Source organism: Sus scrofa, chromosome 7 (genome assembly GCF_054392235.1).
Source record: "Sus scrofa isolate SSC_HxYL_T2T_F1_AM1 chromosome 7, Sscrofa_HxYL_maternal_Yorkshire_Landrace_v2.0, whole genome shotgun sequence".
NCBI classification, from domain to species: Eukaryota; Metazoa; Chordata; class Mammalia; order Artiodactyla; family Suidae; genus Sus; species Sus scrofa.
In genome coordinates, this window is record NC_139389.1 from 109,396,466 (window position 1) to 109,407,841 (window position 11,376).

The 11,376-nt window shown below is 42.3% G+C and overlaps 1 protein-coding gene across 2 annotated transcripts in view; it reads right to left on the minus strand.

The window, feature by feature from the left end:
- The window catches only part of NEK9 (NIMA related kinase 9), a 46,085-nt gene extending 39,411 nt beyond the window's left edge, over positions 1-6,674 (minus strand). For both annotated transcript variants that reach the window (XR_014811106.1, XM_003356752.5), the window contains exons 1-4: positions 6,318-6,674; positions 3,387-3,564; positions 1,139-1,194; positions 506-576 (exon numbers count right to left, since the gene is read on the minus strand). Coding sequence is in view for 1 of the 2 variants with exons in the window: in XM_003356752.5 (XP_003356800.1) it covers positions 506-576; positions 1,139-1,194; positions 3,387-3,564; positions 6,318-6,536 (524 nt within the window). In the remaining variant the exon portion in view is untranslated. The remainder of the gene's footprint in view (positions 1-505; positions 577-1,138; positions 1,195-3,386; positions 3,565-6,317) is intronic.
- Between the last annotated feature and the right edge of the window lie 4,702 nt (positions 6,675-11,376).

Below are 11,376 nucleotides of genomic sequence, written 5' to 3' on the forward strand. Positions count from 1 at the left end.
AGCTTAACTGATGAATTAATGAACTCATCTCTAAAATATTTCTTTAAGACGGGAGTTCCTGTCGTGGCTCAGTGGTAACAAAACCAACTAGTATCCATGAGGACCTGGGTTTGATCCCTGGCCTTGCTCAGAGGGTTAAGGATCCAGCATTGCTGTGAGCTGTGGTGTAGGCTGGCAGCTGCAGCTCTGATTCAACCCCTAGCCAGGGAACTTCCATATGCCTTGGGTGCGGCCCTAAAAAAAGCAACCCCCCCAAAAAAAATTTTTCTTTAGGAGATGACTGAGCAGTACCTAGCTATTGAGGAGATTCTTCCTAGATCACAAACACAGTTTAACTTCAGGAAGTGAAGATAATGCCCTTCATTACTCACTCTTTCCTTCCTAAATTATATCAACGGAAGAGCCTTGACTGCTTAATCAAGAAAATAATAGTGCTGACAGGAGGTGCCCAAGGTGGGGGTTGGATGGGTGAAATGGAATCCATCCCATATTATTTCACTCTTACCTATGAAGGATTCCAGCTTTATGGATACAGCTCACTGCTGAAACAATCTGAAATAGGTACCACACTACCATCTGCGGAGAAAAAATAAATTATATTTGGACTGGAAACAAACAAACTTCCATTTAAATACATACACATACATACACACTTGAACACACAAAACAAAGGAAACTGCAATCAGAGGTTATGATTCAACATGACTTGACATTTCTTGCTTGTAGGTTGAGTAGGCAAAGAAAAGAGATAGGGGTAAAAAAAAAAAGAAAGAAAGCAGATCATCATAAAATAGTTCCAATGTTGTTATAAAATATAGTATGGTGAAGCAGACTTGTGGAAAGAAATCCAGGAAGAATGCAAAGGTATAGAAAACTGGGCATACCAGTATGCAGTAATAGAACCGGGAAAGAAAGCCCATAGAGAATCATGATGTTGAGGTAAACCGTTTAGGAAGCAGCTAAAGACAGCTTCCTTGTTAGAGGTTTCCTTTCTCATGAATATCAACCAGGGCCTGGAAGGAGTCTGAACAAAAGGAAAAAAAACACTCTTCATTGTTGGAAGAGTATAAATACAGAACTAGAATGCAAGAATCACAATACTACAATTCTAGCTTCCTTCCACAGAAATGTGAGTTACCTCTTCCTCAAACAACTTGTCCTTTTGACGAAGGATTTTGTCATAAAGGTTACCTCCTGCAATTAAACAAGAAACAGGTTTGAATTAATTAATAGAGATCAAAGGTACTATGGTTTTAACAGGTGACACAGGAAGCGAAGGATTTTGCTTCTGCTCCAAAGGAAATCCATTCTTCCCTCTTGCCTCTTTACATGGATACAAAACTCTTCCCATCTGTCAAAGCCTATATCTGAAATATTCTTCAAAAATTCCCCTCCCTGGAGTTCCTGTCGTGGCTCAGCGGAAACAAATCTGACTAGCATCCATGACGAGGCAGGTTCGATCCCTGGCCTCACTCAGTGGGTTAAGGATCCAGCATTGCTGTGGGCTGTGGTGTTGGCCAGCAGGTACAGCTCCAATTTGACCCCTAGCCTAGGAACCTCTATATGCCACGGGTGCAGCCCTAAAAAGCCAAAAAGCCAAAAAGCAAAAAAAAAAAAAAAAAAGTAGATTAGAGCTATATTTAAGTTATATGGGAAACAAATATTAAAATGATTAAAAAAAAAAAAAAAGGATTCCCCTCCCTAACAGAAGAGACTCAAAAAAACAAAAACTGAAAAACAGGAAGTATGGCATTTTTAGAAAAGATGAGAGTAAAGACCATTTCTATAGTACCCTAATTAGCGAAATTACTTTGAAAGTCTTCAAAATCAGATGATTTTCTTTTTTCAGAACTCCCTTTAAAGGAATCTGCAATGTTTTGGTCACATCTCTCTCATTTGACTATTAGAACCTGCCAGGTACTCCTGTGATGGGATGTTTTGTATATACAGGTGTATATATCACCTTCTTTTTCTTTCCATTTCATATTGAAAAGGTTTCCCAAAATTTAGGGTAGACTCTAGATTGTTTCCAGTCTTGACCCCCTTTACTAACTCCTTGCTGCAGAGTAAGTCTGATTTTGCTTCTCCTCTCATTATAAAGTAATACAGACCGCAAATGATGATGACTCACTGTATTTCCTACCTGCAACTATAACTTACACTGTAGTCCTGGCTAAGTTTCACAACTTCTTTGCTTCTGCAATTTAGTAACTCTGTGTTTCAATAAATGTACTATTTGTTCTAGTTCCTCCTAACCACAAAGGAAGTTAACTACTAGAGGCTTTTGCTACTTCAAAAATCGCTAATATAATCTCACATATTTAGGGTTGATCAGAACAAGGAACAATCATGATATCCAAGAAGCTAGTAAGAAAGTTAGAAATCTAGGAGCTTTCTCTTAGAGATTTTTTTTTTTGGCCACACCTGTCACAGGTGGAAGTTCCTGGGTCAGGGATTGAACCTGTACCACAGCAGGGACCTAATTTGCTGTAGTGACAAGGGTGGATCCTTAACCCACTGTGTCACAAGGGAACTCCTCTCTTAGAGATTTAAGTGAAGAATATGCTGGAACCTCTCTAACATGCAGCTCAAGAAAGGGCTTTCAGGGTTCTCTGTGTAGTAAGAAGGATAAGAGCTAGCACAGTAATTACTAAAAATTTGCTACATATCAAGCACTATGCTAGGGGCTTTACACATTCATTTAATACAACCCTATGAGCTTAACTACTGCTTATCTGCAATCTCACTTAAGATAAGAAAACTGAGGCACAGAGAAGTTAGGCTGCTTGTGCAAGATTATAGAGCTAAAAAGTAGTGGAGCTTGGGATATGGGTTCAGGGTCTATTTTTTTTTAACAACTAGGCTAGACTGCTCTTTTACAAGCAAAAGGGCTCAAAGAAATCAGAGACCAGATAAGGCCATGCTTTGCTATATATCATTTTCAGTCAGCTATGATCTTTGGACCACTTTTCAATACGACAGCTTTAGCTGAAGCCAAGATAAATAAATATCAGCTATAAGATTTCATTAAATATTACATCACTCAGTGCCAAACCATGCTATGTCTCTAACGCCTGACTAATGTCATTTCGTGAAAAAAACCTTGGAAAATGAATGTAAAATTTAACTGATCAAATAATATGACGATGGAATTATAATCACAAAGGAGAATTTAGGTATTCAGGGGAAAATCCCTCCCTTCATTTTGTAGATCACTTCAAAACACTGCAGGGCCTGAACTAGTTCTCTTAAACTCTAGAAATCCATCTAGTTTTTTTTTTTTTTTTTTAATCACTGTATATGCACCTTCTTTTTCTTTCCCCCTCAAGGTAAGTATAAGCACAAGAATGTCTAGCTGGAAGAAGTCCCACTGAGTTCTACCTTACCATTACAATACTCCAGCTCAATCAGCAGGGTGGTATTGTCCAGGAAGTGATTGTAGTAGGCAATAATATTGTCATGCTGCAGCAACGCCAGAATAACGATCTCATTCAAGGCATCACGACGTTCCTTCTCAGACAGTCGGGTCAAATCAACTTCCTTCCACACGACCAATGAGTCATCCTACAACACAGTAATAGAGGTATCGTGCTTTCCTCTTGCCTGGCAGAGAATGACTCCATACCCGGATCTGTAAGCCTAGAAAGAGAACTTCCTAGATGGGCAGAGACTGACTCCTTTTCTGCCTTTAAACAAAACATGAACAGACTTGAAAGGTTCTGCATAAAATTAAGTATCATAACACTGCAGGACTGGGAAAAGCATTATGATGCTGTTACAGGTTTTTACACCTAATTTACATGATGTCAATTTCAGGTAAAAACATGGGTTGGAGGCAGATCTCAAAGATTCTATTGAGGGACATTAAGACAGACTGCTAGTCATGATTAGGACAGTAATATGGCTAGAGTATTGGGGGAACAGAGAACTGGAGAGTGGTTATCCATAGCTGACCACTGTTTCTTGTAAAATGGAAATATTAAAGTTGCCTCTAATTTTATAAATTTAGATTTCTCTAGTGATTTTCATTTATCCTTTCTGGATTAAGAACAGTCACGTCTGGGAGTTCCCATCATGGCGCAGTGGAAACGAATCCGACTAGGAACCATGAGGTGGCAGGTTCCATCCCTGACCTTGCTCAGTGGATTAAGGATCCGGTGTTGCCGTGAGCTGTGCTGCAGATCGCAGTCTCAGCTAAGATCTGGTGTCGCTGTGGCTGTGGTGTAGGCCAGTGGCTACAGCTCTGATTAGACCTCTAGCCTGGGAACCTCCATATGCCACAGGTTCAGCCCTAAAAAGACAAAAAAAAAAAAAAAAAGAAAGAAAGAAAAGAAAAAAAAGAATAAATCATGTTTAAGGATTTTTAGTGCACTTCCCTCACTCTGATTTTGCAACTGTTTCTCTGTCACTTTTCTCATTCTATGTCTTCCTCTACTCAGGAAAACTTACCTGCAGCTGCTAATGTCTGCTCTCTTTCATACTGTCTTTTACTGATACTGCTCCCCAGCCCAGGAGCATCCTACCTAAATAACCATGCATATCCTTTAGACTGGCTCTACTGGGCCTTTAGAACTTCTGAGGAGGGAGTTCCCATCATGGCAGAAACGAACCCGACTCGTACCAATGAAGATGTGGGTTTGATCGCTGGCCTTACTCAGTGGGTTTGGGACATGGAACTGCCATGAGCTGCGAGGTAGGTCACAGATGCAGCTCAGATCCTGAGTTGCTGTGGCTGTGGTGTACGCCTGCAGCTGTAGCTCTGATTTGACCCCTAGCCTTGGAACTTCCATATGCGGCTAGTGCAGCCCTTAAAAAGAAAAATAACAACAACAACAAACCAAAAAAACCTTTTGAGGAAGATGGATAAACCTTCTACTGTGCATTTATTCAATGCAACCATTCCCTTAATTTTTAGTGCTCATACACTGAAATATTTGTCCATTCTTTTTTATTTATGTACATGTATAACTTATATGTTATTTGCTAAAGAACAAATCTAACTGGTCTTCCCACTGAAATATAAGCTTCTTGAGGGAAAGGGCTGCTTCAAGTTAATCCTTTATACTCAGAGATGTAATAAATATTTGGTGTTACAGATAATACTATATAGTTTTGGGGAAGTGTAATATAATTTAAAATAATTTCAGAATCAAGTTCAACATGATAATAATGGAAAGGCATGGACAAGAAGATGTGAAACTCTGTCCCAGCCCAGGATTTGCTTCTAATTAAAAGTGGCAAGTTACACAAATATACTGTCTTAGTTGCTTTAACTATAAAATAGGAATATTAATGCTCATCTCTTCTTTCTCATAGTGCATTTGGAAAACCGAATTTTAACAGTAACTCTATATATTAATTTTGCAACCACTTCTCTCCTCCTCCATCTTTTAGCCTTAAAAGTATGCTAGCTTGGAACACAAAACAGCACTGCAGATAATCATCTTCAGCAACCCCATAAGGTTCTGATTGATGCTTAACTATTCCAAGACTACAGTTTTAAGCCTTTAGTGATCAAATCGAGTTTATGGTTAGCTTTTGGAAGGAGAGTCACCACTACAGGGTTTTAATCAGTACACATTCTGAATCTGAGGATCAATAATCCACGAATCTCTTCAATGGATGTGTATATGTGTAATAATGGATTGGTGGGAGGCAATGTTTACATTAGATTCTCAAAGAAGTCCTTATCCCTGGCAAAGTTAAGAACTAATGGCTTAGAATACACCAAAAAAAAAAAAAAAAAAAAAAAAAATCCCATGCATAAACGCTGCTGGATGAGGAAGAAACCGACACAAGACAATCTTCCCAGCGACATTCGAGAAAAATCTCGAACTCAATGTTCACATCTAAACTCAAAGCTATGGCAAAGATAGCGGGGTTGACATGGATGTGGGAAATTTGAAGCTATCCCCTCCTCTCCACCCCGACCTTGGAGAGCTGTACAGAATGAGAGGGGAAGGAAGTTTTGACGAGATCTAACACTCGTATACCATTTTAATATACAATTTGGAAAGAATCCCCGTTCGATTCTCAAAACAACCTTAAAAAAATAAACATTACTTTTAAGGCAGATAGTTACCACTAACTCCAACTTACAGATGGGGAAACTAAGGCTTAGAGAAGGTTCAATGACTTGCGTTTAAGAAAAAAAAAAAATGACCAGTTAGTAAAACCAGCGATCCAACCAACTCTGAGGGCAAGTGAGGTGGCCGAGTGGTGAGGACCCCGAGACACATAACTGCGGGCGCCCTGACACTAAGTAAGGACGAGGCGCGGGGAGAGCCGGGCCGCGCAGGCGGGACGGGGGCGGCTACCTCGGTGCGGCGGTACAGCGTGGCTTCCCCGAAGGCGCCGCGTCCCAGGACGCGGATGGGGATGTAGTGCAGCTCCTCCTGCTCCGCCGCGCCGCCGCCGGCTCGCGGCCCCGGACCCGCGTTGGGCCCCGGGCCCGCGTCCCCGCCACCCCCCGACTCGCTCCCAAAGTCCGAGTTGAGGGAATCGCAGTGTCGCTCGTACTCGCCCAGCACCGACATGGCGGCGGCGGCGGCGGCGGCGGGACCGGCCTGCGTGTCCCCGGCGGTGCTGGCGGCGCTGCGCCGCTCCCGCTTCAGACACCGACCCGCGGCTTCGCCAGCCCCGCCACCCCGCGAGGCTCCATGGTGGCTCCTTCCCCCCTGACCCGGAAGCAGCTGCGGGTGCTTCCGGCCCGGCGGGGGTTTCCTCCGCCTTCGCCCGCCAGCTCGCTTAGCCTCGGGGCCAAGACTTCTCTCCTTCCCGGTTGTGAGGAAAACGAGGCCTCGGGCGGAGTTGGTAGCACTTCGTGGGGGCTGCATGGAGCCAAAGGGCTCTGGCAGGGGCAGGGACATCACCGACCGGTCTAAAGACCCCTCGGCTGAGCCCTGGCCAGGTCCCCAGACAGTTTTGAGGTGCAAAGGTTGTTCAGTCTCATCTTGGCCACAGACCTATTTCAACGGCAGTGGCTGGGGAAGCAGTCTCTTTCAACGTCAGATAGCGCCCTTTGTTTAGAAAGAGGTTATAGTAAAGACACACGAAGAGTAAAGATAAGCAGAAATACTTGCCCCCCCACCCCCACCCCACCCTGTCATCTCAGTCAGTGCACCGGTTACTTCTTCCAGAACTACCCTGGGTCCTTCCCTTTTCCACACAATTCTAGGTGTTTTAAGTCAACTATCATGACAATCTCCCCCTCTTTTTCAGATTTCACATTCTTCCATGTCTTTAAAAATCTTTGCCCATCTAGTCCCGCGATTCTTCGAACACCAGGTGCAAGATACTGCATTTGGAGGTGGGGATCTGCAAAGAGATGCTTCCTGCTCTCAAGTCACTAAGAAAATTGTGATAGAGTGGAAACATGTTCCATCCGTTTTGTGACCGTGGGCAAGTTACATCTCCAAGGTTGTCTTTCAGTCGTAAAGTTGTGGGACTATGAGGTTGTCTTTCAATTGTAAGGTTGTGGCAATATGACCTACAGAGGTAACAGCTAACATTTATTATGTTCCTGGCACTATGCTAAAGGTTTTTGTTGTTGTTGTTGTTGTTTTTGTTTTTGCCATTTCTTGGGCTGCTCCCGTGGCATATGGAGGTTCCCAGGCTTGGGGTTCAATCTGAGCTGCAGCCGCTGGCCTACGTCAGAGCCACAGCAACGCGGGATCCGAACCGAGTCTGTAACCTACACCACAGCTCACGGCAAAGCCGGATCCTTGACCCACTGAGCAAGGCCAGGGATCGAACCCAAAACCTCATGGTTCCTAGTCTGATTCGTTAACCACTGAGCCACGACGGGAACTCTGCTAAAGGTTTTCTTTTCATGTATCATCCCATTTAATCCTCGTAGCATACAGAAGGAACTGAGAGGGGTTAAGTAACCTGCTGTGTTACACAGCTAGTGAGGGAGCCAAAGCCAGCAACATGGCAGTGGAAAATTGGAGATTTTTAAGCAGGGGAGTGTATTATTTTTGTGACTATATGTCCCGGTTTGCTGGGGCAAGTCACAATTTGTACCTTTTCCTCTAGCATAATAGTCTCCTTTTGCTCACGTGCCCAGCTCAGACAATAAACAATATGGTTACTTTATATAATACCAAAGCTATATTTTACCAAGAACTCTGATGGCAAAATGAAAGACAAAGACTGGAGGCCAGAAGACAGGCACTGAGGTACTATCAGTGTGAATGGAGATGGGGCCCAATTTAAGAAATCCGAACTGAGGGAGTTCCTGCTGTGGCAAGCAATTAAAGGATCTGGCATTGTCTCTGAGGTGGATCCTGTCGCTGCGGAGATGTGGGTTCAATCCCCAGCATCCCCTGGTGCAGTGGGTTAAGGATCTGGCATTGCTGCAGCTGTGGCAAAGATTAAAGCTGCAGCTCAGATTTGATTCCTGGCCTGGAAACTTTCATATGCTGCAGTTGTGGCCAAAAAAGGAAAAAAAGATGAAGAAAGCCATCTGAAGAACATTTAGAACCCTACGATCAGCTAGGTATAGTTGGTGAGGCAAATCTGTGTCCAGGAGACTCACATCTAGCTTTTAAGTGGGTGGATAGTGCCAGCAGGTATAGGAGGAAGAGAATTGGTGGAATGGGGTAAAGGGTGTCACATTCCTCTGACCTCTCCAAAAAAAAAATTTTTTTTAAGAGTTCACCAACATTCCTTTTTAAAATACGATATCCGGCACTCTGCATAACATTCCACATGGGGTCTGAATAGGAGAGTACAAGGGACTTCTGTCTTCCTTGATCTGGATTCATTTTTTCTCTTAGTGTACCAGACGTCATTATGGTCTGCTTTTATACTTACTTATATTTAACCAAACTTCTCTTTTTCACACCCAATCTGATCCAAAATAACACAGTTTTCCCACCAGATTACATTACTCCTTATTTCCTTCACAATACTTATCTATAAAATTGATGTCTTGTTTATATTTACTTTATTATCTCCATTCATTAGAATAAAGCTCCATGAGAAACTGGATTTTGCCCTCTTGTTCACAACTATATAACACTGGTGCCTAGAAAAGTGCTTGATATTATAGGCTTAAAAATTATTTGTTGGAGTTCCCATTGTGGCGCAGTGGTTAACAAATCCAAGTGGGAACCATGAGGTTGTGGGTTCGATCCCTGGCCTTGCTCAGTGGGTTGAGGATCCGGCATTGCCGTGAGCTGTGGTGTAGGTCGCAGACACGGCTCAGATCCCATATTGCTGTGGCTCTGGCATAGGCCGGTGGCTATGGCTCTGATTTGACACCTAGCTTGGGAACCTCCACATGCCTTGGGAGCGGCCCTAGAAAAGGCAAAAAGACAAAAAAAAAAAAAAAAAAAAAAAAAAAAAAAAAAAATTATTTGTTGAGAGAGCATCAGGTTGTTATTCTTTTATGTATATAACATTTTAAAAATGTAAATGTAAGACTGACTGAGGAGTTCCTGTCGTGGCTCGGTGGTTGACGAATCCGACTAGGAACCATGAGGTTGCAGGTTCGATCCCTGGCCTTGCTCAGTGGGTTAAGGATCTGGCATTGCCGTGAACTGTGGTGTAGTTCGGAGACATGGCTTGGATCCTGTGTTGCTGTGGCTGTGGTGTAGGCTGGCCGCCACAGCTCGGATTCGACCCCCAGTCTGGGAACCTCCATGTGCCGTGGGAGCGGCCCTAGAAAAGGCAAAAAGATTAAAAAAAAAAAAAAAAAGACTGACTGATAACCCCCATTAAATATTATTTTGTTGGTTTCATTCTAGGTTTCTAGCTTTTACAGATAGTTTTGAATTTTCAACTCATTCATTCAACACTTGAGTAGCAACTTGTGCCAGGTGCTGAGTTACAACCGAGAACAAAATAAACATAGTTCTTCTTACTCTCCTGGAACCTATAGTCTAACAGACTAACCAGGCAATTACAGCCGTGTTTAAGTGCTATGATAAAGAAAGTACAATCTTTTAGAAAGGCATTTTAGAGGGGCAACTTCCCAAGGCAAACTAGCTAAGTTAGTGAAGGCTTCCTAAAGGAATATCCAAAATGTTAAGTCAGTGATGACTAAAGAAAGTAGGGAGATCATGCTGGATAGAGGCCATTCTATTTCCTCCTATTAACTAGAAGGCACTTTGAGGATAGGTACTGCTTATTTGTCTGGGTCTACACCAGAGTTTAGTTCAGCATATTAAACAGAACAGATCATCAATAAATGTTTTTTTGTCTTTTTGCCTTTTCTAGGACCACTCCCGCGGCGTGTGGAGGTTCCCAGGCTAGAGGTCAGATCAGTTGCAGCTGCCGGCCTACACCACAGCCACAGCAACGCATTATCTTCTGCGACTTACACCACAGCTCACAGTAACGGCTAGATCCTTAACCCACTGAGTAAGGCCAGGGATCGAACCGGCAACCTCATGGTTCCTACTCGCATTTGTTAACCACTGAGCCATGACAGGAACTCCAATAAATGTTTTTTTGAGTTGAATGGAAGAAACAATTAAAACCAGAAGTGCTGGAGTTCCCTTGGGTGCAGCAAGTTAAGGATCCAGCATTCTTAGTGCAGTGGCTTGGGTTGCTGCTGCAGTGCAGTTTCAATCCCTAGCCCAGGAACCTACATGTGCTGTGGGCGTAGCTGAAAAAATAAAGTGCCTTTGGTAAAAAAACAGACTGTTCCCATTTCATTTTTAACAAATGAGGAGTTTGGATGCTATAGAGTGACTGGTAACATTAAAGAAATTACCAGAGTACTAAGCAAAGGCTATAGCGTTCACTATCCAATACGGTGGCCACTAGCTACATGAAACTATTGAGCACTTGAATTATTGTAGCTAATCTGAATGGAGATGTAGCTATAAAATGTACACCGGATTTCAAAGATTTTATGTGCAAACAAGAATGTAAGGTATCAATGACTTGAGAGTCATTTTTACATTGACTACATGCTGAAATTCCATTTTGGATATATTAAATGTATTATTTAAGAATAATTTCATTGGTTCCTTTTTACTTTTTAATGTGGCACTAGAAAAAATTATATTATTCATGGGGCTCATATCATGTGAGGTAAACCACAGTAGCAGCCTGAATAGATAATAATACGCAAAACATGTACAACTGTTTAACATGTATTTGATACTGCTGAGACAAACCTAAATTCTTATATTTTGCTGAATTCATTATTTATATTCACATTGGTGAGAAATGTTATTTTTGATGTTAAAATATTTATACTCAAATGTTGGGAACGACTACTTTATAGATTACAAATTCACTGAGATATTAACTATTTTGGGGAGGAATGGAGGTAGACAGTAAATAAGAGGCCACTTAGTCAATGTACAAAAAGCCCTACAGGTCACTCTTAGAAAGAAGCTTTATGGAAAATGTTCAAGT